The following is a 21,080-nucleotide window of genomic DNA, read 5'->3' as shown; positions in this document are numbered from 1 at the left end:
GCAATAATCATCGCGGTCTGCAAGTATTTTTCTGAGTCATTACCACTWCAACTTGTTACACATGATTAGCAGCCTTTACATGTGAACTAAYAGCCAACAAGTTCAAAGTTAAAAGAGGCCATAGTCAAAACTAGCTCTGCTAGTCTGGGTGTATTATATTCAGGTGAAAAAATTACAAAGGCAAGAAAACACATCATTGATCTGTAAAACCAAATGTTTTTAAAGTAACTATCAGTGGAGTTATGACAGCCTTAAGCTGTAGAAACGTACCAAGTGCCACTAAGCTACTGAACAGGCACTTTCTAGAGAGAAAAGTCTGGCAATTGCAGATAAGCAGGCAAGAACTGAAACGAATTGGTCTTGTTTCTAGCAGACTTTGTACAAAAATAGGCTGGAAGCCAGCCAAGAACCTGCTCGTATCACRTCAAGAAGTGCATGAAGAATATGGTCTTGTTAGCATAAATAAAAATAGCAGCAGCAATGTACCCAACAACCCCACTCATCACTGATTCTTTCAAGTGCCAGCTTTTACTTTGCAATGCACAAGCACCTACACTAGATACTGTTTCTTTGGAGGCTGAGACACATACAACTACAGAGCTGCATAAATTAAAATTCCTTGCTGGGATGCCAAGATTCCCAAACAGCAACAGCACAAAYACACATTTTAGTGTCCCATTTCATCCATTTCTACAAGTTGAAACAGTACTGAGTTTAAACAATACTTGTCATTGGGTGAAAAAAAACCCCCCAAGTGTCTATTTTTAAACTGTAGGCAGTACAGGAGACTGCTCCCCTCTAAACAGCAGCTCACACACTTCACGTTTTACAGGACAAAATTGCAGCTTTTACCCAAAGACAGAGGAGAAAAGAACTGATATTTAAGTTAATAAGAACTCTTCAACAGAGGTTGTGAAAAGAGCAGGTGAAGTGTCTCTGTTTCCTAAGCCGTTATTTTTAAGGCACTCTTATCAACCTATTAACTAACAGAGCGGTCATTTTATCACCAGTAACTATTTAAAATTTTAATATGCAAGTAATGAGGTAAAGGTACAGCACTGGAAGACATATTGCAACTAGGCCTTAAGAGCCATGGGATTTAATTTACCTTTACAAATGACATTCAAAGTCAGATTTCACTGCAGATAATTACGTCAAGAAAACATCAAATACTCCAGATTATTCGGCCTGCACGAAGTTAACTTTTAACACTCCAAAATAAATTCTCTTCCTTGTCTCCACCACGTGTGCAAGCAAATGTGAACTTTAAAGAGACTGGGAATCACATGAAATTTGACTGTGCAAAAAGGCATGCCAATGGCAAAGAGTATGTAGGGACATATCCTAAAATTCAATTGATTTCAGCCCAAAGGTGCATGTTTGCTGCTAACAGCAGCAGAGACCACCAATTGCATTTGACATGTTCTAATACACCTGAAGTCTAAACTGAAGACTTTATCACACACCTTTACAGTAGTTGTCACATTTTGTGCTGTGAAGTGTTGACRCCTTCTTGCCCTGTTTCCCAACACTGACAAGACTATTTAAGCATCAAAAGCCAAGTTTCGTATGAGGAGTAAGCCAAGGTCCAGTTTCAAGACGAGATGGCAAATCAAGTTTGCAAAATATTTAATAGAGCAGTTTCCCAGTGGACTCCTGACCAGAATCATAACCAGACTTCTAAAAAGTATATATATTTTCAGATTTGAAAATTTGTATTTATTTTTTACAAAATGGATTTCAGGAAGTTTAAAAGGCAATATCATAGAGGACTGGGGCGCAGAAATCAGGTGTAGTCATTCAAAGCATTCAAGTAGGAATATGGTCATATAAATATTTGAAAAGCATCTTTTATCATAAATGTTCAGAACAAAATGTATAACTCATTCCAAACTAAAAATTGAGCTTTATAGCACGTATTTCCCTGAACAGAAAAAAATAAGTAACTTTTGAAATATTTCTAAAGGCCTGAAAGCTTTTTCCATGGTTAGTTACAATTAGAAGACTTGCCATAGATTAAATTCCTTCCTTTCCAAATATGGAAAGTATTAACATCAGTCCACTGTTAAAACAGACAATGTGTTGCAAATTAATTCTGGTAGAGTATGTTCCAAGAAAGCCTAGAGTATAAAGGTGCTGAGGTGGCTCTGAATTAGTAGTCGTCTCCCCTGCTGACGACCTCCTTGCACGTGGGGCGCAGCAAGATGGTGTGCTCGAACTGCGCCGTGTACGAGCCCTTGATGTCGCACAGCGGTGGGTACGGATCCACGATGCCCAGGTCACACAGGTTCTTCAGCGCCATCAGGTATTTGCTCTCCCCCAGGCGATCCAGCCACCGGCGGCAGAAGGCAAGAGTACCAAAGTTTTCATTGATAACATTTAGCAAGTGTTTCGCTCTTGGAAGCCTTGAAGACAAAAAAAACCAAACAAGAACGTGTTTGAGACCAAAGAGGTATTACCAGCGAGCATTCACTACAGARATAAAGCACAGTGATTAAGAATAAGGTTAGATTGCAAGGTCTTTTCAGACTGCCTAGTCCTGGGATGCCTTTCTATATCACACACATCTATCAGATGTTCTCTTTAGAAAGTAAAAGTGCATTTTCCTCCTGCAAACAGATACCCTTCAAAATAGATCATGAACCTAACTGCAAGCTAAACTAAATACAGGGACAGGAATAATTTTCTCAAAAAAATAAAAGGACATTGCATTTTATAACGAAAAACACAGTTCTCCCTGGTCCAGAGTGTTTAATAATCTGAACTAATTTTGGCAGAAACTTGGTGGTTTAAAATGCTGAGTTTCCACTTCTGAAGTAAAATATTCAATAAGTTTTTTATTCATAATTCTTACAATATATAGGCATAAAAAATATGTTTATGGATCCATTAAGAACTAAGCTTATTTGCAGTCAAGCAGTTCCTTTGCAATCCTTAGGCTAATTCTTCCCATCCTMTCTCTTTTACATTCCTAGTTTGTGCTATGTCTGCCTGCTGGTCTCCAACCAGGGTAGTCTTTGCTTCAAAAAATAAGTAGCACCCCTTAAAATGCGAAAATGCAAACCCAGGGAAACTAAAAACGAGTCATTTCTTCACTTTACAGCAATGCACTAAAACAAAATCTCAAAACTCTCAAAATAAAACAGACAGCACAAAAGAATATATTCTGGGAACAGCAGTAAGACAAAGATTGTGACACACAACCACAGTACAAATATTGACTAGAAAAAAATCCACTGTACACTTAATATGCAGATGAACACATAAATATAATATATATTAATTWAAAAAATGGTATCAAGATGGTTAAAAAAACAATATAACATTCTGAAAATATATTTTCTTCATTTTCAGTTTCTTTGAAATAATTCCAGATTATTCCAGATTTACAGAGCGTATTTTATAATCCTCTGACAGACTTATTAATTGGTGAAGAACATGCATTGTGTCAAATTTGAATCCTAAGGGGGTGGTAGCTCTCAAAACACACCAACAAAATCCAACCTTATTGGCACATGCCCAACGTCGAAGTTCTTCATGTAATGAGAACATTCCATGTCATCATGAACAACACCTTTTCCTGTGCTACCAAAGGTTTCTATAGCATACACTTCACCTTCCTAAGGATAGAAAAAAGGAAAAAAGGATCATGTTACAATACGAAAATGTGACATTGTGATCATTCTGATACAACATCTCAGTATCACAACTTCTGAATACAAGGAATTAAATAAATTCAATCGCCAAATCAATGTGGAAAAAAATTCAGCATGGAAATTTCACACATTAGAGTTACAGACATCTCCAAATAATGAAGTATTTACATTAGCACCATTTTATTTCAAGCCAGAAGCATCAGCATGTTTCTAGTCACAACTTCTGAAAGTCACTGCAGTTAAAACATTGTCAAGGCATACATCTAACATAGCTAAGAAATTACATCTGCTACCTGGAAGTACTTCTCATTTGCTATTCAGATATAAGTCCTAGGAAATGTATAGTTTAGACATGGCAAATAGATGTTGATTACAGAGACTTACTGCACTGATGAACTTTCTGCCCAATTTCTGCAAAAATTTTCTGGTAACGGTGCTAGTATATACCCTTAACCTGCTCATTTCCTTTCCACAAGATGAATTTCTTCAAGAAATGAAGGTGATATGCATCTGCAAGGGCATTATCAGAATTCTAGCTAAGAATATACTGAAATGCCATTATACAAACTCATTTCTGCCAAGTGCATTCACACATCCTTAACGGCAGGACTGTGATGGGGACTTAACAAGYCAGGGTATCAAACACTGCTGGACACCATGAGTTGGATTGTTCAGTTTGTTAAGCTGCTTTGAGAGTCGCAACCCCAAGTTAAGCCATATGAAAACCAGTAACACAGGCTTCAAATTCAAGACAAACTCTTGAAGATGCCCTGAATGTTCAACTGATTCATTAAAAAACACAAACCCACAAAAACCACACACACTGCTGCCACAAGATTCACTTAAAACACCCACTTTTTCAGAATAAAGATCACCAGAGGCTCTGTTATTCACAAAAAAAACTCACTGGATTGCAGTTTGATACTATAATTAGCACAGTACAGTAAGACCTTGGCTACACTCCACATTCTTCATTGGCAAAACTGTGTTTAATGATGTAGGTTTGTGTCCTAAGTAACCTACAGAAGATGAAGAAATTTTAAAAAGTCTTCTCTCCCATGTCTCAATATTCAGTTAAAACAATCTCAAAGCTCTGAAATCATTAAGTAGTACTTACTTAAAGAAATTTAAGTTTCATGCTGCTAATATACTGATGATGACATAACCAACCCATTAACCAAGTCAAACTAAGAAGAACRCACAAGTTTTTCTATCTTCCTTCGCCAAAACTCTTAAATCCCTTTGCACTGTCCTGTAGATAAGATGGTATTTAGAACTTTGTCTTTTTGCACCTTGATGCAAACTACCCACATCATAGGTCAACAACTATGACACAAGTTCTCAGTGAGGAGAGTGAGCCCACCTCAAAAAAACATTCCTGTCCTGACACAGCTCTGCCTATTCAGCTTTTATAAGTCTTGTTTACCCTGACAGATTTACTGGTGATCATTAGTGATGAGGCTTAGAATGAAATTAAAAGCTTCTTATCACCCATCTTTTAAATAAGCCTTCTTATCTCATTAGAACACAAGCTTTTGTGAAAATGGTGGCTAAATCTCAGGTTCCATGTTTGAATACTGCCTTCCCAATTGGCAGTCTGTCACATCATGTACAGCCATTGCCCTTCCCCTGCTCCAGAAAGCTATCCAAACAACATCTTTCAACTAGCCTTTCACATTAATGACAAATACACATAATTGTTTTGCATCTGCAAAGAAAAACTGCCCTGGAAGCTTTTTAAGAACGATACTGTATCTAACATTACTCACAAAAAGTCACTCAAAACTACACTACAGATATATTTATCAGGAATTACCTGAGCAAGACAGGATTTCATTACAGAATAAACAAACAAGTATAAATGACCTGCAAGTTCAAACACGTTTCAGGAAACTCTGATTTCCTGAATTCCAGTCCACTCCTAAATACGAATTTCTGTCCTTCTCCATGCTCCTAAATGCAACACTCCACTTATATAACATATACACACTGAGAAATAATTAAGAATCACAGTAAACATCAATCACTATGGCAATTCAGATTTCAGCAGTGGTGGGTTTCTTTTGTTTGGTGGTTTGTTTTTGAAATAGTAGGGTTCCAARGCTTCAATTTCAGAAAGTGTTAAGATACCTGAATGCTCCAGGGGTGAAATGGAGAAGCCACTGATAGTAAACCACTCCTTTACAGGAGCACTACACAGTACAGCAATTACTCTGCTGGAATTATCCACCAGGATCACAAAAACTACAAATTRAAAGTGCACAGGAAATACTATTCTTGCAGTAACACCAAGGAAATTTAACAGAAAGATTAAAGAACTCACCTCCATTCTTGTGGCTTCTCCTCCTTTCACAATGGGTACCGTTTTTCCAGCATGTATCCTATACGGCCCAATGGAGTGTCCATTCAAATTGCGAATTGGCTTCACTTTGGAAGGAAACATTAATATTACAGGCAATTTCCTAACAAATGGTTAAACACTTTAAAGCAATTTGGTTAGTTAGCTCATAGTGAACGTACAATAGTGACTCAGGATACAGCTGAGGAATTACACACAGAACTATCCACACACCTTGTATAAACACCAGCAAAGACACAAGTTAGTTTTGTATGCTACAGCAAAGCTTCGTTATTGAACAGCAGCAACTCCAACAGTAACAAAAGCATATTAATAAAGCCAAACAGCAAGTAGTAAATAATTGGCACAGTTTGAAGCTGTTGTTTAGGGTTCATCTTGCCTGTTAAAGAAACAATACTTGGAAGGATAAGCCAAGAATATTTCTCCAGAGGTAAGGCATGCCAGCCATAAACATGTATTTATGCAAGACTCATACCATACTTCTAGCAGAGGTCTTTTCAAAATCATACATCAAAATCAGTATTTGTACAAATATATACACATATACACACACTTTTCAAGAAGAAAAGAACTTGCCTTGGTATGTTTTGCCATCAATTTCAACTTCATAAGATTCCATKACTTCCTGTATGGCCTCCCCCACATCACAGAGACGTACATCTATTCCAGCACACTGAAAACAAAGTGCAAATATAAATGGAAAATAATCGCACCATTTGCTGAAAAAGACTTTGTAAATTACTTACAAAACGATCATACCTTTATTCCAGTATTTGTGGCATCCTTTACAGCTTGTAATAGTCTGTCATATTTTGGATTGAATGTGACTGTAAAAGCACAGTCAATAATACGACCTGAAATCAGCAGAAGTTAGTTAGCTTCATAGACTTTGCACTGAAAATTGTTTTCAAAGTTTTAATTTATAAATGAAAACTAACCACTAATATGCGTTCCAAAATCTATTTTGCAAATATCATTGTATTGCAGGACTGTTGGATCTCCAGCATTGGGAGTGTAGTGGGCAGCACAATTATTCAGCGAACACCCAGTGGGGAATGCAAGACCTGCATTTAAACCATTTTCCTTTATCAGCTTACGTGAGCAGTCTTCTAGTTTTTCACTGAAAGGCAGAGGCGAGGGAGAAGAAAAAAAAAGGTTATCATTAATATTTCTTATGATGACTTCAAATAAATCAATGCAAAACAAAAACTCAGAAAAGTATTAAAGCAAATGTTTTCATGTCAAATCAAACCATTTGTATGCTAAGTAGACAAGACACCCTAGGCTGTAAAACATAAGCACAACATAATGATCTTCAGTTCGTGTTGTTTCCTCTACCCTTTCTTAGGCAAAAATGAGTACTTCTCTACTGTTTTTACTTTAAGTTTAAAATATTTATCCTTTACAAGCTACATTTAACCCATTCTTCTTGAGCAGCAGAGGTTGGATAACCAAAGTTTAGGCAAATTAAATGAATTCTTTACAATTACTGTCATTTAAAAGGAGGGTGGGGAAAAGGAGATAAAGCCTCTCATTTATTAAAAGAAGTCTGATTAGAAAAGGATTTTTAAAATTTTCTAAAAACTTGAGTGATAACTATTATAAAATAAAACCTCATGAGACTAGCATTTGTTTCTCGGTTTTGTCTAATCTCAAGATGTTAGGTACTGCAGATCTGCAAATATGTGCCCACCAGTGCATTCTCCTTCARTGTCAGTGAATGAGGTAAACTGCAGCTCACAGCAGTGCACCATATTCTTGATTTTAAGAAAGCCATTAAATCAGAAAAATATGAAAAAAGGAGAGCATATTTTAATCAGCAAGGCCCCACAGCCTGAGGTACTTTAGGAAGAATAGTCATGTTTTGAGAAAATGACTGCTTAAAACAGTCAAACCGTATAATTCACTATGAMAGATTTGTTTCAACCAGCCTAGTGAGCTGCCTTTCTTCTACTTTCCTTCATGGTATATTATTTCTTTCTGTTATCCTTTCACAGTTACCTTGGGGATCAGCTCTCATTAGCTTTCTTACTATCCTACTCTTGTCAGCACAGTCCTCAGTCACACCAGGCTGAAAGCACCTGATTTTGGAAGCTAAACTGTTCTGGATCAGTGCAGTACTTGGACAGTAGACATTCACTCTAGATAAACTGAAGGACAGAAAAAGTAATAGTTGGAAGAGTCACAAAAATCAGTCCAGGCTAATTATTTCTTTAAACTTAATCAAATTAATGTTCCTTTTAATCCATTTGCTCAGTTATCTTACTGAGAATAAAAAACCCCATTGTGTTTTCACCAGAAACATCAGTCAATGAAGACTAAACATAGTCCAAACCTTCCTGCCCTGAACTGAATACACAGCCATGCTGGTTTTATCCTCTTTGCCCAGTCCCAGCCACAGACTGCACCTGCACTGTCCACATGGCATTTCATGACAATTCTGGCAAGTGCCAGCATTGCTACTGCTATTGCTGCTTCTCCCAGCACCACTGCAGAATTTAGGCTCAAGAGTAGCAAAGGCACTGAGATCTAAATGAAGCATATAATCAAAGTAAGTGAACATAATGGGAAGCTTAGTTTAAAATTCAGTATAATCCCCAGCCCTGTAAAGCTGCACAAGCTAAAAATACAAGAAGAAACTTAAAGGAAGTAACCAGCAACACTGGTTGCGTACTTCAGAAACAAATCTCCCCAATGCTCATGAATTAAGCACACAAAACTGAGACTTAATCTCTCCCCCTCTGGAGAATGAAGGAAAATCTACAGCAGAAGTCTTCTGAAGATGTGTGATCTCACCAGATTTCTATCATTGTCATTCCAGGTTTTATCCAGCTCATAACGTATTTCCTCACTTGTCTGTGTGCCTCTGCAGCCTCCCGAAAATCATTCCAGATTTCCTCACTGGCTTGGTCTAGCGCTTTCTTTTCTTCACTAGTTGTTCTCCAAGCAGCAGTTCGCCTTGAAATAAAGGAAGTGTTTCAAGCAAATTACTATAGACACAGCAGTCATTACAACTTCTAAAACCTGTGTTGTGAGTTTAAACCCATTTTTCCCAATCCGAGTCACAGCACCAAAAATGTCATGGTTTGAACTGGGCCAAAAGCACCACACCCACAACAATCCTTCCCTTCCCCCCCACCGAAGAGGCAGAAGGGAGAGCAAAAGCCCAATTAACACTAAAATTCATGGCTAACATAACATAATTGAGAGAAAAGAAATATATGCTCCAGAAAATGGTCAGACAGGCTGAAAAATAACTTAAGTTGCAAAATAGATTTATTTCTAAAAACTACTAAGAATACTACCTCACCGGGGAGGGGAACAAAGGTAGGGAGAAGAAAAATAAAAACGGACATTTTAAGACACCTGTTATTCTTTCCGGGAACCTGTCTCTGTCTYGGGTCATCCCTCTCCACCCCGCCATGCCTTCCTGCACACAAAGGGGGGCAGGAATGAAAGTTTAACATAGATCAGACTACTCATTACGGTTATCATCCAGCATCACAGGAGAAGAGTCCTTACAGCTCCAAGCTGTGGAAGTTCTTTTCCCAAGAAACAGTCAGTGTATAACTGCTGATGGCAAGGGATTCTTTTCTTTACCTCATGGGAGAAAGGAAAGAATGTTCTCCACTGCGTTGTTTCGGCGGCGTAAGGCCACTATCACAAATCTCCTGGTAGAATACAGCTTCTACTAAGCATCCACTTGCTTCAGACGTGGGGCAGGGGCACCTTTTCCCTCCCCACAGAACACAATTTCTTCTAAGCGTCAACTCGCTTCAGACGTGAAGGGGAGCCAAGCCTCTTCCCCTTTTTGGCTCCTGATCAGTCGAATCCTCAAAGGCCAGGTTTTTCTCAGAGCAAGGTCGCTCTCCTTTTCTATACAGGTCTCTCATTGAAGAAGTAGTCCTTTCGAGAACAGCTGGTTTTCTCCACGTTCGAGAACCACAGCACAGCACAACAGTACCTGTCTTCTCCTTACTTTGATGTTGGGTCTCCATTTTTTTTCTTACATGTCCTCACCCTCCTGCTCTGTTTTTCCCCAGTGCTTGATACTAAAACTAAATACTAACAACCTAAAAACTAAATGGCGGCCACACTCTATCTTGTTTTGAATTCTTCTTAGGTACAAGACCATACATCATCACAGATGTGTAACTAGCATGTGCAATTGGCCCAGGCCTGATGAGCAGCCTGTCCATCAACCTCAGAGCCACAATGGATTGGCTCTAAAACACAGGGGGCAAGGCTTCTTTTGCTGGAGAAGAAGGAGAAAGCTTCTAGAACTTCCTCACAGGAGCYATCTTTGTGATTTCTTGGTCCCATCCCCCCACCACCAAAAATCAGACCGAGTAAAACCAGAACAAACCTGCTAAGTGTGTATTAACCAGTCAGGTCTGAGTTCCTCTGTGCAACAGAAAAGATCCTGATTTATACAATTTTCAGAAGCCTATTAAAGAAGGGAAGCCTATCAAAAATATCTATCAGTACCACAGACTAGCAGCTGTGTGTAAAGGCAGTAACATCCTACCAAATGCCCAGATAAGTAGGGCACTTGAAGAATGAGTAAGTTTGCAAAAAGATGGAGCAGGCATATAAAATTCATATTAATGYCTGCCATTCTACCTTAAGTTTAGGCAGGGCAAAAAACTGCAACAGGCTTTGCTCATGCAAAAAGTTTACTTTTTTCAAAATCTTACTCATTCAGATAGTGCTGTTCGTGTATAGAGATGAAATTCAGCACTGTAACGTGGCTGCTTGGCCCAGAAACTGTTGCTGACATAGACAATAAACATCTTCAAAATTTAAGAGCTTGCAGTTTCAGTATTATTTTCATTCATACACAGAATATTTAGGTAGTAACACCCMACACAAAGCATGGTAACTACGACACATACCAGAACGTATTTTTTTTAATTGGCTGGRTGGTGAATTAGCATTTGTTACAGGAGAGCAACTCTCATTCTGGCTCTTTGGTAGGTTCATAGAACAAATACGAGACTATTTTATAATACAGGACTAAGGATACAATTAGCTTTGAATATGTTTTTCATTATGCAAAAATCCCATGCAACTAAGGTTCTATGAAAGCAAACAAACAAAAAGTAATTTAAGTTCTCTGGCAACTGTCAGAACTGACCTAGAAGGCTACTCTGASTACAAAGTAGAGATAACCCTTCAAACAGCAAAGCTGCAGTCATGTAATAGTACAAAAACCTCTAGTGATAACTCAAAGAACTCTGCACATGCTATGTGAGCCAAAAACTACTAAGGACAATACCCAGCTACACATGCTGGCAGGTGGATCTTAAAAGAAAATGGGTGGTGGACAAGATGGACCAAAGATACTGAAATAGGCCAAAGTTTTCAAATTTAGAAATGAATGCAAATGGGTTGATTCTAAGCAAACAACTGAATACACAGATTATAAAGGATTAGTATTTGAAATCCAAAGGTGTAGCTTTTTACCTGTTTCACAGATACATAACATAGCTCCACTTCAAGGATTTCCTTTACAGCCAAAAAACAGGTATGAGTGAACCAAGAGACTATGCACTGCAATTTTGCAGCATTTTGAACTAAGAATATATATTTATATCTAATTTTTTAAGCATATATATTTATACTAAGTATTTAAGAAGAGTTGAAAAGACAAAGGAGGATAACAGGCTATTCCCTAAACCTTTCTCAGGATGATGAGAGGACCCAAAATATTTTGAGACCCTTTTGCTTGTTTCTGTTGAACTTTCTGTTCCTTTTCAGCTAACAACAGTGCAAAGCATGAACCCCACATTTACCTTTCTGAGCAGTTTCCTTGCTCCAACAGCAAGCATCATATACTACTCTTATAATTTGTCTAATTCTGGCAAATTCTACCAAAAAAAAAGAAAGCAATGGGCTGCAGCACCTGGGCCCCTGCACCGCCACTAGAAAATYGGACTTCTGCCAGCATAGTAGTCACTGAAGACAGAAAAGGTGCACTGCAGAAAAACATTAGGGACAGACACTCAAGGATCCTTTCAGACTGTTCTGGATTCCAGCAGTGAACACCCTTTGGGAGCAAGAACTGCTGACAGAGTCTGGGCAGCTGCTCTGCCATCTGTCACAGACTTGACTGCAAACTCYAGCAAACTGGCAGGAAGCCATCCTCACTCTGTCTTACTGTATTTCAGTATACAGTCAGCTCACGCAAGTGATCCGGGAACAGAATAGCCTCTACATGTAAAAGAAAACGGTATCAGACACAAACCATTTTGCTGACAAAGCCGCAGTACTGCCCTACGGGAGCTTGGGAAGGGAGGCAACAAGAACCCATGCTTGGGCCAAAGCACTTTGGGATGTGAAAAATCAATCAATCAATCAGATGAAGGCCTCGCACCAAACATCAAGGCCTTCAATACATAYATGAGCTAACAAGCTTTTGAGAGTTTCAGAATATGCTGCCCACCACATGTCAGCTGAAGACGTTCAACTCTTGCCCCAAGACATTTGGTCTAGCTTTTCACTCCAGTTCACAGCCTGAAGTTTTCACTAGCACATTTACAGGATCACACTGTAAACTACATTCTAGTGATCAAAGAATTCCAGAAAGTAATTTCATCAGATAATCTTCACCTAGATAATCCAGTTATGCTGGAGGAAAGGGAAGCCATTCAGAGGGACCACTACAGGTTTGAGAGGTGGGCCTGTGTGCACCTCATGAAGTTCAACAAGGCCAAGGGCAAGGTTCTGCACACTGAGTCAGGTTGAACCCATCACAAATTCAGGCTGGGTAAAGAATGCATTGAGGAGACCTCTGAGGAGAAGGATTTGGGGATGTTAGTGAACAAGAAGCTCCACATGCCCAGCAATGTGCACTCACAGCCTAGAAAGCCAAATCATTCACTCGGCTGTATCAAAAGCATTGTGGCCATCTGGTCAAGGAAGGTGATTCTGCTCCTCTACTCCATTCTCRTGAGAYCCCACCTGGAGTACTACATGCAGCTCTGGGGTCCCCTATATAACAAAGACGTGGACCTGTTTAAATGAATCCAGAAGGGGGCCATGAAGATGATCATGGCTGTAACACCACTCCTATGAAGGCAGGCTAAGAAGAGTTTGGGCTGTTCAGCCTGGAGAAGAGAAGGCTCTAGGGAGACCTTATAGCACCTTCCAGAATCTGCAAGGGAGACCTGGAGAGGGACTTTTTTCCAAGGTCATGTAGTGACAAGCCAGTGGGTAATGGCTATAAACTGAAAAATGGTAGGTTTAGATTAGAAGCTGGGGAGAAATCCTTTTCTGTGAGAGTGTTGTGGCACTGAAACAGGTTGCCCAGAGAAGTTATGGAAGTGTCCCTGCCCATGGCAGAGGGTTTGGAACTAGATGATCTTCAAAGYACCTTCCAAAGCAAATCATTCTGTGACTCTRTAACAGCACAGAGGCAGAAATTAGCAGGCAGGGTCAAGAATTCCTTAATTCTACTTGAACAAAACTGGYGTATCATGAAAAATTGCTTATTTGTTTTCTGCCTTCCCAGTTGTGTAATTTCAAATTCAGATGTCTTTAAGAACAAAAACAAGCTTCAGACAAAAATAAATACAGGAGATATAAAAATGTTAAACCTGTTAGTAYGTTGTCTATGTAAGTATTGATTATCTGCTTTTTCTTCTCCTGAAATTTGACACCCACGTCTAGGTGAACTTCTCACACAAAACACACAATTGTAGGTTGATGAGAGGTAACTTTAGTAAGTACATGACATCAAGAGTTAAGAATAGAAGTGCAATTCTTAAAAAAAAAAAATCAAAGACAAAACCCTACTGATCTCAGCATGAATAAGAAACGTGGCACAAAAATGCTCCACCGATATATAAATGCAGCTATTATTCAAAATATGAAATATCCTGGCATTAATGTCAGCTACTAATTTAAGTAGCTACTTATATTAGGAAATAATAAAGTAGCATAAGATTTAAATATTAGGAACAAAAGCAAGCATGTATTTGCTTAAGCACATTACAGGGATGAGGAAAACTATTTCAGGTTCCTTAGAAGAGTATATTCTTCCTCCATACAAGAAAACTCGTGATAGAGAAAAGACACCCCACTTAAACCCTGTTATGAAAAAGGAGGTTTGCTTTTATTGTTTTGTCCTTTTTCTTTTCAATAAATAGTAGTTAAACCAGAGCAAATAATTTAATCTTCAAAGCTGAATATGTATCAGAGGTGTAAAAACAGTGTGTTATTTGTAAATAAACTATATACATGCTTAAGATGCTCATCACCTAATTTCCTGGTTTACTTCAATCATACCCTTAGGAATGCAGAATATGCATATACAGAAAAAAACTTAACCCTTAAACATTGAAGAATCACTCCTGGATCAGCCTGTCTGAACTATCCCATGAAAGCTCTTCATTAGCATGCTAATCTTGTGCATGCAAACAAGGCAGACATTTATAAATAAATAGGAGTACACCTTGTGCTCAAATTGAAGTCATGAAAAAGAAGAAAAAGCTTCCTCAAAAGCAGAATTTTAATCTCATAAAAATGTAACAGTATTATCTGAAGACAATTCATAGGGAGTACTGGACTCTAACTTATGCTAGTTACACTSAATAAGAAACAGGCATTGTGTTAAATAACCAACAAAAAAATTTCTAAGTTATTGTGAAGAAAAAGTCACTGAAAATTAGACAATGCTTTCAGATATACAAATATTTACCTACTCTCTCCCTTTGGTTTAGACTATTTTTTCAGAGCTTTGATTCAATATTTTCTGTTAAGTTTCACAGTTTTCAGTAATACTTGGTTTTCTCATTTAGGTTTTCATACAATTGAAGCTAATTCTATGCCACACATCCCGTGTCTCTCWCAGTAAAATATGACCTTCCACAACACTTCACATAGGAAAAAAAATCAGGAAAACTCAGTGAAGTTGAGTTCTTTATGCCCTAGTACCTAACAAAGAAAAAAGAAATTGTAGTAAAAATATAAGGATGCAGATCTCTGTTCCAGTAAGCCACTAGAAGCTGTTGCTTATTTAGTGCAATTGCGCATTATTCCCACATCACAAAGAATTACAGTAAACAGGTGAGGTTACAGTAACTATGTATTCATTCACAGGGAGAGAAGCAAAGTACAGAATATAYCACATAGGCTTTTAAATTAAGTGGACACTGACATGTCTCTACCAAAAAAAAGGAAYAAAAAGTTGGCATCACAATAGTCACAAAACTTCTGCATAATAGTGTCTCATCTCCCTAAATTTCAAATCTTGACTCACTTCTAATACAGATCTTTTCTTACAAACTGCCTCCTGAAAGCCTGTTGGTACCCTGGGTCTCAAGGGCCCCCTGCCTCATGGCAATTCTGCTCATACTGGCTACACCTTAATTAAAAGGGTAGGGACGGACAAACATTTCTGGCCTGAAGACTTGTATTCATTGAGTTCTTGGATGATCCAGTTAAAGAAGAAGAGGAAAAACCCCAAGTACATTACTCATTTTGTCCATTCTGTTGTGAACTAACATTTTTTTTCAGCACGTCAAAATAAAAGCATTTATTTCCTAAGCTGAAAACACTCACCCATCTTGTGTTGGCGGATATTCACATTCCTCTCCYTTTGGGAATACGTTGTTGGGAAATAATTCACATATTGGAATAGAAGGTGGATCTGTCTGGACCTTAGCTGTTGAGTATAATTTAACAAAGTTTTACACTCTGGAAATACTAACCAGCTTACTTCAACGATAGAAGTTTAACAGTAAAAGTTATTTAAGATCCCCTTAACTAGAATCTGGGCTTCTACCAAGACAACATCATAGCACAATGCCCTCATATGACCCTCATGAGACTTTATGTGGCCAGTGCTCAAGGCCAATGAATGCCCTCAGTGGCATTCTGTGATATCCAGAAATAAGACRACTTGGCCAGGCTTAGCCTACAAACACAAACTGCACCCCAAAATTTATTTCAGCTGCAAAGAATAGCACTTGCATATTCTTAATACGAAATCATCACACAGTCTAYATTTTTGTGCTTGATACCTACGTCCTTTCTTCTTTTTCTTCTTCTTCTTCTTTTTCCCAGTTGCTCCATCTCCTTCACCCTCTCCATCTATAGGAAAAAGGGCTCAGGTGAATATAAAATGATCTTAAAGAACCAAAGAAGTTCGAAGAAGACACAAAAGCATCTGGACTATCYGGAAGCACTTCTCTCGCAGAAGAATTTAATGGATTAAAAGACAACATCCAGAACCTGCCACCAAAGCATCAGCATTTTCCATCCCTACACCAAACACGGACCTAAGAAAATAGTTTTGAAAGCTGACAACTTAAACATATCAGAGGAAAAATATAGCTCAGAGAAAGCGTTTTCAGAAAGTCCTACTTCATATTCCTCTGTTCTCAATTCAGGCAAAAATGTGCCTGGGATTGATGAAGGACATGAGAGAGAACTGCATTAGACACAATAGCTAACAAAAAGCTAGAAACTACTGCTTCCAACCCATCTTCTGATGTTTCAGCAAAAGGAACTTACTGCATCTGGAATGATAAAGACCCCAAAGAAGTAAAGATAACAGCACTCTRTGCCAGGGTAAGTTTAATCTCAAGATAACAGGGAAGGTCACAAAAAACACTCAGCAAAACCAGTGCATGACRGAGATATAAGGGTGGCAAAACACTGCAACAGTTTTCCCAGAGAGGTGGAAGATGCCCATCCCTGAAATCATTCAAAGTCAGGCTGAATGGGGCTTTGAGCAATTTGATCTAGCTGAAGATGTCCCAGCTCACTGCAGGGGCTTGAACCAGATGACCTTTAAAGGTCCCTTCCAACCCAAACCATTYCATGAATCTATACCAGTGGGAGGTTTCCAAGGAGCAGAGCATGTAAGCACCAAGAATCAGCAACACCATTTACAGTCATGTTTGAGAGGTAACAATAACCCKGCAGACTTCACATTTGGCTATATCTTATGCCTACTCACTTCATACTCAGTATCTCAGGTRCTATCAGCTAACTAAACCTGCTGGCTCTAAACACAATTCTTTTCCAAATAGACAATATTAGTCATCTACATTTAGAAGATTGTCAATTACAGCAAAAAGTAAAATTGACAGAACTTCTAGAATCAAGTCAAAGCATTCAATTTTGAGTGTATTTACACAGAAGCTTGCTTTTAAAAACATAACCAAAACACTGTTTCAGCTGTTTCAGTCACTAGATTTCAAGCCTCTCATGATGCTCAATATCATCTGCATTTTTATGCCATGAGTGCTGTAATCCTGCAGCTGAGGAAAACTTCAGYAATGCCTCTCCCCAGCTCATTTGGGCATTAAGTATCTTAATTTAAGTTTCTGCAAACTTGCAAATATAAATACTTTGTATCTATAACATAGTCCCCAACCTACCAGATTCTTCATCAATATATATTTCATAGGCAGCCAAAATCCTTAGCAATGCATATACATTTCTTTAAAATGTGGTAACTTTGTGACATCTCTCTTAACCTTGAGCAGTGCTCAAACCATTCATAAAGAAATTAATTAGATATACTTCATTCACCAAGGGTTTTTTTGATAATTTTTTAAAGGTCAGGCCTAAACTGAAGGAAAAAAAATACAGCATTTCTTAAATATTGTTGCTGTTGCTATCTGTGTATTGTGCCTTTTTCATACATCACTGCACGTGAAACTGCCAACTGCAAGCCAAACTAACCCTGTCTATGCTTTCATGTCCTTGAAGACTACTGCAGACTAACTGTGCTGCCAGAAACATAACTACTGCATCTGACCAATACCCTGTTTTTCTTCAGGTTATTTAGCTGCTAAGGAAAATAACTGTCACAAAAAAAAGCAGTTCCACATCTTTGCAAAACTGAAGCCTGACCCTGTATCATTTTGATATAGCCATTTAATAACTTAGCACAGTATTATACAAAAATGTTACATATCAGCATATTTTAACATGGCAAGGGAATTCCAAAGAGCACTTCCTAATCTCTCCTTGAGTTCAAAAGTTATATAGTCTTTTTTGAGGCCACTCAGTTACAGGCTTATCAACGGAAAAAAAAGGGAGTAGGTATTTTATTAATTTTAATCTAATGCAGCACATCTTAAAGCAACAATTCCAGAATGACACAATTAAGATGGCAAATGCTGAGAACCAGGGCAGGCAAGAACATAGCTGTCTCCAAAAATTGAGTTTAAATTTTTCTGCAAAAGTATCAGTTTTACTAAAAACACATTCAAGTCTAGTAAGTGGAAAAAAGGGGAAGATTATTAATTCAGTCAGTCACAGCATCAACTTCATTTTTTTATACTTTCTAGTACTGTAACAGTAGTTGCTAATACTGTCCAAAGGACAAAAGAGCACCACATTTAACCTGCAACTATCAATATTATTTCTCCTGAGACAGAACTCARCTATTCTAATGATTTTCAAAGATTTCTTTTCATTGTATGAAGTTTTAATTATCCTCCTCAATACTTCTTCCTCAAGTTGCAAACATGGCAAAGCATATATTGCATTAATTATCTTTCAACTTGATAACCTGAAAGATACCACAAAACAAAGAAACCACTAGAGTACATTTCAATGGAMAGTAACTGCATTAAACTGGATGCTGCAGATTTGGTCAAAGATGAATTTATTTGTTATTTAACACACCCCAGCACACTGATTTCTTAAACCTTCCATACCCAATTTATTAAAAGCAAATTCCAGAAGGACAAAGTCCAGCAAGTGAACTAAGATTTCTAAGCAAACTGCTCACAGTGCTGAGCCAACTTCAYGTGCTAATTCAGAAAAAGGAAACTAAGTTACTAATTGAGGAAATGTATTTTCTTAAACACCAATTTCTGGTGAGAACCATCCATTAATCAAAGGAAATACAGCACCTCAATATGATGTTCCTATAGAAAAGATTGACCAAGTCTGGACACTTTCAAGGTTCCTACTTAGAAAATCAGCTGCATAGCACAAGCAACACACAAACTGTGTGTCTTGCTTATGTATTAATCTCTCCCTAATGCATTTTAACGAAAAACTATAATTACAGTTGAACAGGTTTCAAGTCACTGGTAAAGATTCTAAAACTTCCTGTTAATTAAAATGGTCCCTTAAATTTTGATCACTATATTTTAATACAAGAATAAGAAACATCATTTGGRACATAAATGTCTACTGTCTACTGACCATGGTAATGCAAGTAAGAAYGATTTATAGCTTACCTTATCTCAAACTAGCCATCTCCCTTCAGTAGTTAGATCCTTGGAAACACAAACCTTTACTAAGGCTTGTATTCCTATAATTTTTTATATGTAGGCCTGTGTGACAGCAAAATTGCTGACAAAAAGAAGAAAATATAGACAGTAGCATCTCACCTCTCAAAAAAAAAACCCAACCAAAATCAAACTAAGAAAGTCACCTCTAAATAGTCTGTTAAAATGGAGTCTTGGAAGAAGGTGAAACTGGAAATGTCAAGAGAAAAYGTAAGTTATACTTGCCTTCATCATCATCATCTTTTTCTTTCTCCTCCAGTGATTGCTTGTCCAATTGTTTTGCTACATCATCAAGAGCTCCTTCCATTACTTTATCAGTTTCTTGTCCTGTTCGTAGAGTTAAAGTATTACTTACAGTAAAACATTAGCTGCATGTTAGTAATCAATAGCCCCCAAAACTTTAAAAAAACATGATGCTGTCCTCATCCTACAGATACCAGAGCACTTAACGCTTTTTTTTTTTTTTTTCAGCAGCCCCAATGTGTATGGTTGCAGGACACCACAGTGAAGGTGCTGCTATTGGAACCCACATATAAAGGTAGATTACCCTGACACTTCTCATTACTATTTACTGCCAGGGTAACTAATTCTTCTTGCCATAGCAGCAGCCTGCTCTTGTCAGATAATATGGGCGTGAAGTAGATAATTACAAACGCACAGCACGATCATCGCTAACTGATGGCCTCCTAAAACAAACCCAAACTATAGCGCCTTTACACAATTTGCCCAGACTTGCTCCAGCTCTCTCCGAGAACTTGGGAGGGGTGCAGAGCCTCCATCACGCGGGATGACTTTTACAGCAGCAATCTTACACCTTTCTTCCCTCGGGGCAAAGGAGAGGATGAGGGAAGCCGTGGCTTTTCTTGCACGCACCGGAGCGGGGAGGACAGCCGCAGCCCCAACCGAACGGCAGCAGCACCCTCCGGGCATCGCCAGCCCCGTCCCATCCGCCGGGATCCCCTTAGCCCGCACCGCTGCCACCCGGGCCGGGACAGTGGCCTCGGCGGCGCACTGCACCCGCACCCGCACCCCGGCCCCTTGAGCCACCTACGTCCACCCACCGCCGCGCCCGCCGCCCGGTGTGCCGGCCCGCCGCCCCCCATGCCGCCCAGCCCCGTCAGCGCAGGGTCCCTGCGCGGCCCGGCCCCTACCCGCCGGGCCCGCTCTCCCCTTCTTCTTCTTCTTGCGCTTCTTCTTGGCGCCATCCTCGGCGCCGAGCCCGGCCGCGCCGTCCCTGTCCTCAGGCTCAGGGGGCAGCTCGCCGTTCAGGTGCTGCTCCCGCTGCTCCTCCTCCCGCTCCACGCCCGCCATGTCGCCGCGGCCGCGCCGCCTCCACCGCACGGAGCTGGCCGGGGAGAGCGGCGRGGCCGACGCCACGCCGTGGTGCGCGCGGGGCACGCCGGGACGGCGGAGGACTCCGCCAGAAGGGCGGGAGGGGGCGGCCCCTCAGCCGCGCACGCGCTCCCGTGAGGGGGGAACGGAGGCGGTGTCGGGGGCSGTGTCGGGGACGGTCCGGGTTGCGCGACGCGATAAAGAATGAGGAAAAGGAARTCTTACAAAAACAGCCCTTTCCCTCAGTAGGAATAGCTGCTATGAAATGTTTTACAGCATGTAAGGTTGTTAGGGATTTACCGTTTGAGGGCAGTGAAGAAATGTAACGCGAGAGATWGCTCATTTACAGAAGGAAAATAATGCAAGGGAGAAAAACCACTTTTGCTCTATGTTCCAAGKAACATAGACCAAAAAAAGGTAGGATGCTAATACATGATAAAGGACGGTGCCTTGTTCCATTTCCACCACTAT

The 21,080-nt window shown here is 39.4% G+C and overlaps 1 protein-coding gene across 1 annotated transcript; it reads right to left on the bottom strand.

Annotated features, from left to right (window-relative positions):
- Nucleotides 1-1,612: 1,612 nt before the first annotated feature.
- Nucleotides 1,613-20,689, bottom strand: METAP2 (methionyl aminopeptidase 2). Its single transcript, XM_057387040.1, has 11 exons — nucleotides 20,429-20,689; nucleotides 19,503-19,604; nucleotides 16,045-16,110; nucleotides 15,580-15,682; nucleotides 8,812-8,973; nucleotides 6,954-7,135; nucleotides 6,775-6,869; nucleotides 6,592-6,688; nucleotides 5,980-6,083; nucleotides 3,505-3,620; nucleotides 1,613-2,405 (listed from the first exon to the last, which is right to left on the bottom strand). The coding sequence occupies exons 1-11, from the start codon at nucleotides 20,586-20,588 to the stop codon at nucleotides 2,153-2,155; spliced, it is 1,440 nt and encodes a 479-aa protein (XP_057243023.1). The 5' UTR covers nucleotides 20,589-20,689; the 3' UTR covers nucleotides 1,613-2,152.
- Nucleotides 20,690-21,080: the final 391 nt, after the last annotated feature.

Source organism: Malurus melanocephalus, unplaced genomic scaffold, assembly GCF_030028575.1.
Source record: "Malurus melanocephalus ecotype Western Australia unplaced genomic scaffold, MMel_1.1 scaffold_17, whole genome shotgun sequence".
Classification (NCBI taxonomy): domain Eukaryota; kingdom Metazoa; phylum Chordata; class Aves; order Passeriformes; family Maluridae; genus Malurus; species Malurus melanocephalus.
Note: the sequence above shows the minus strand (reverse complement) of the source record. Positions and strands in the feature narration are given on the sequence as shown.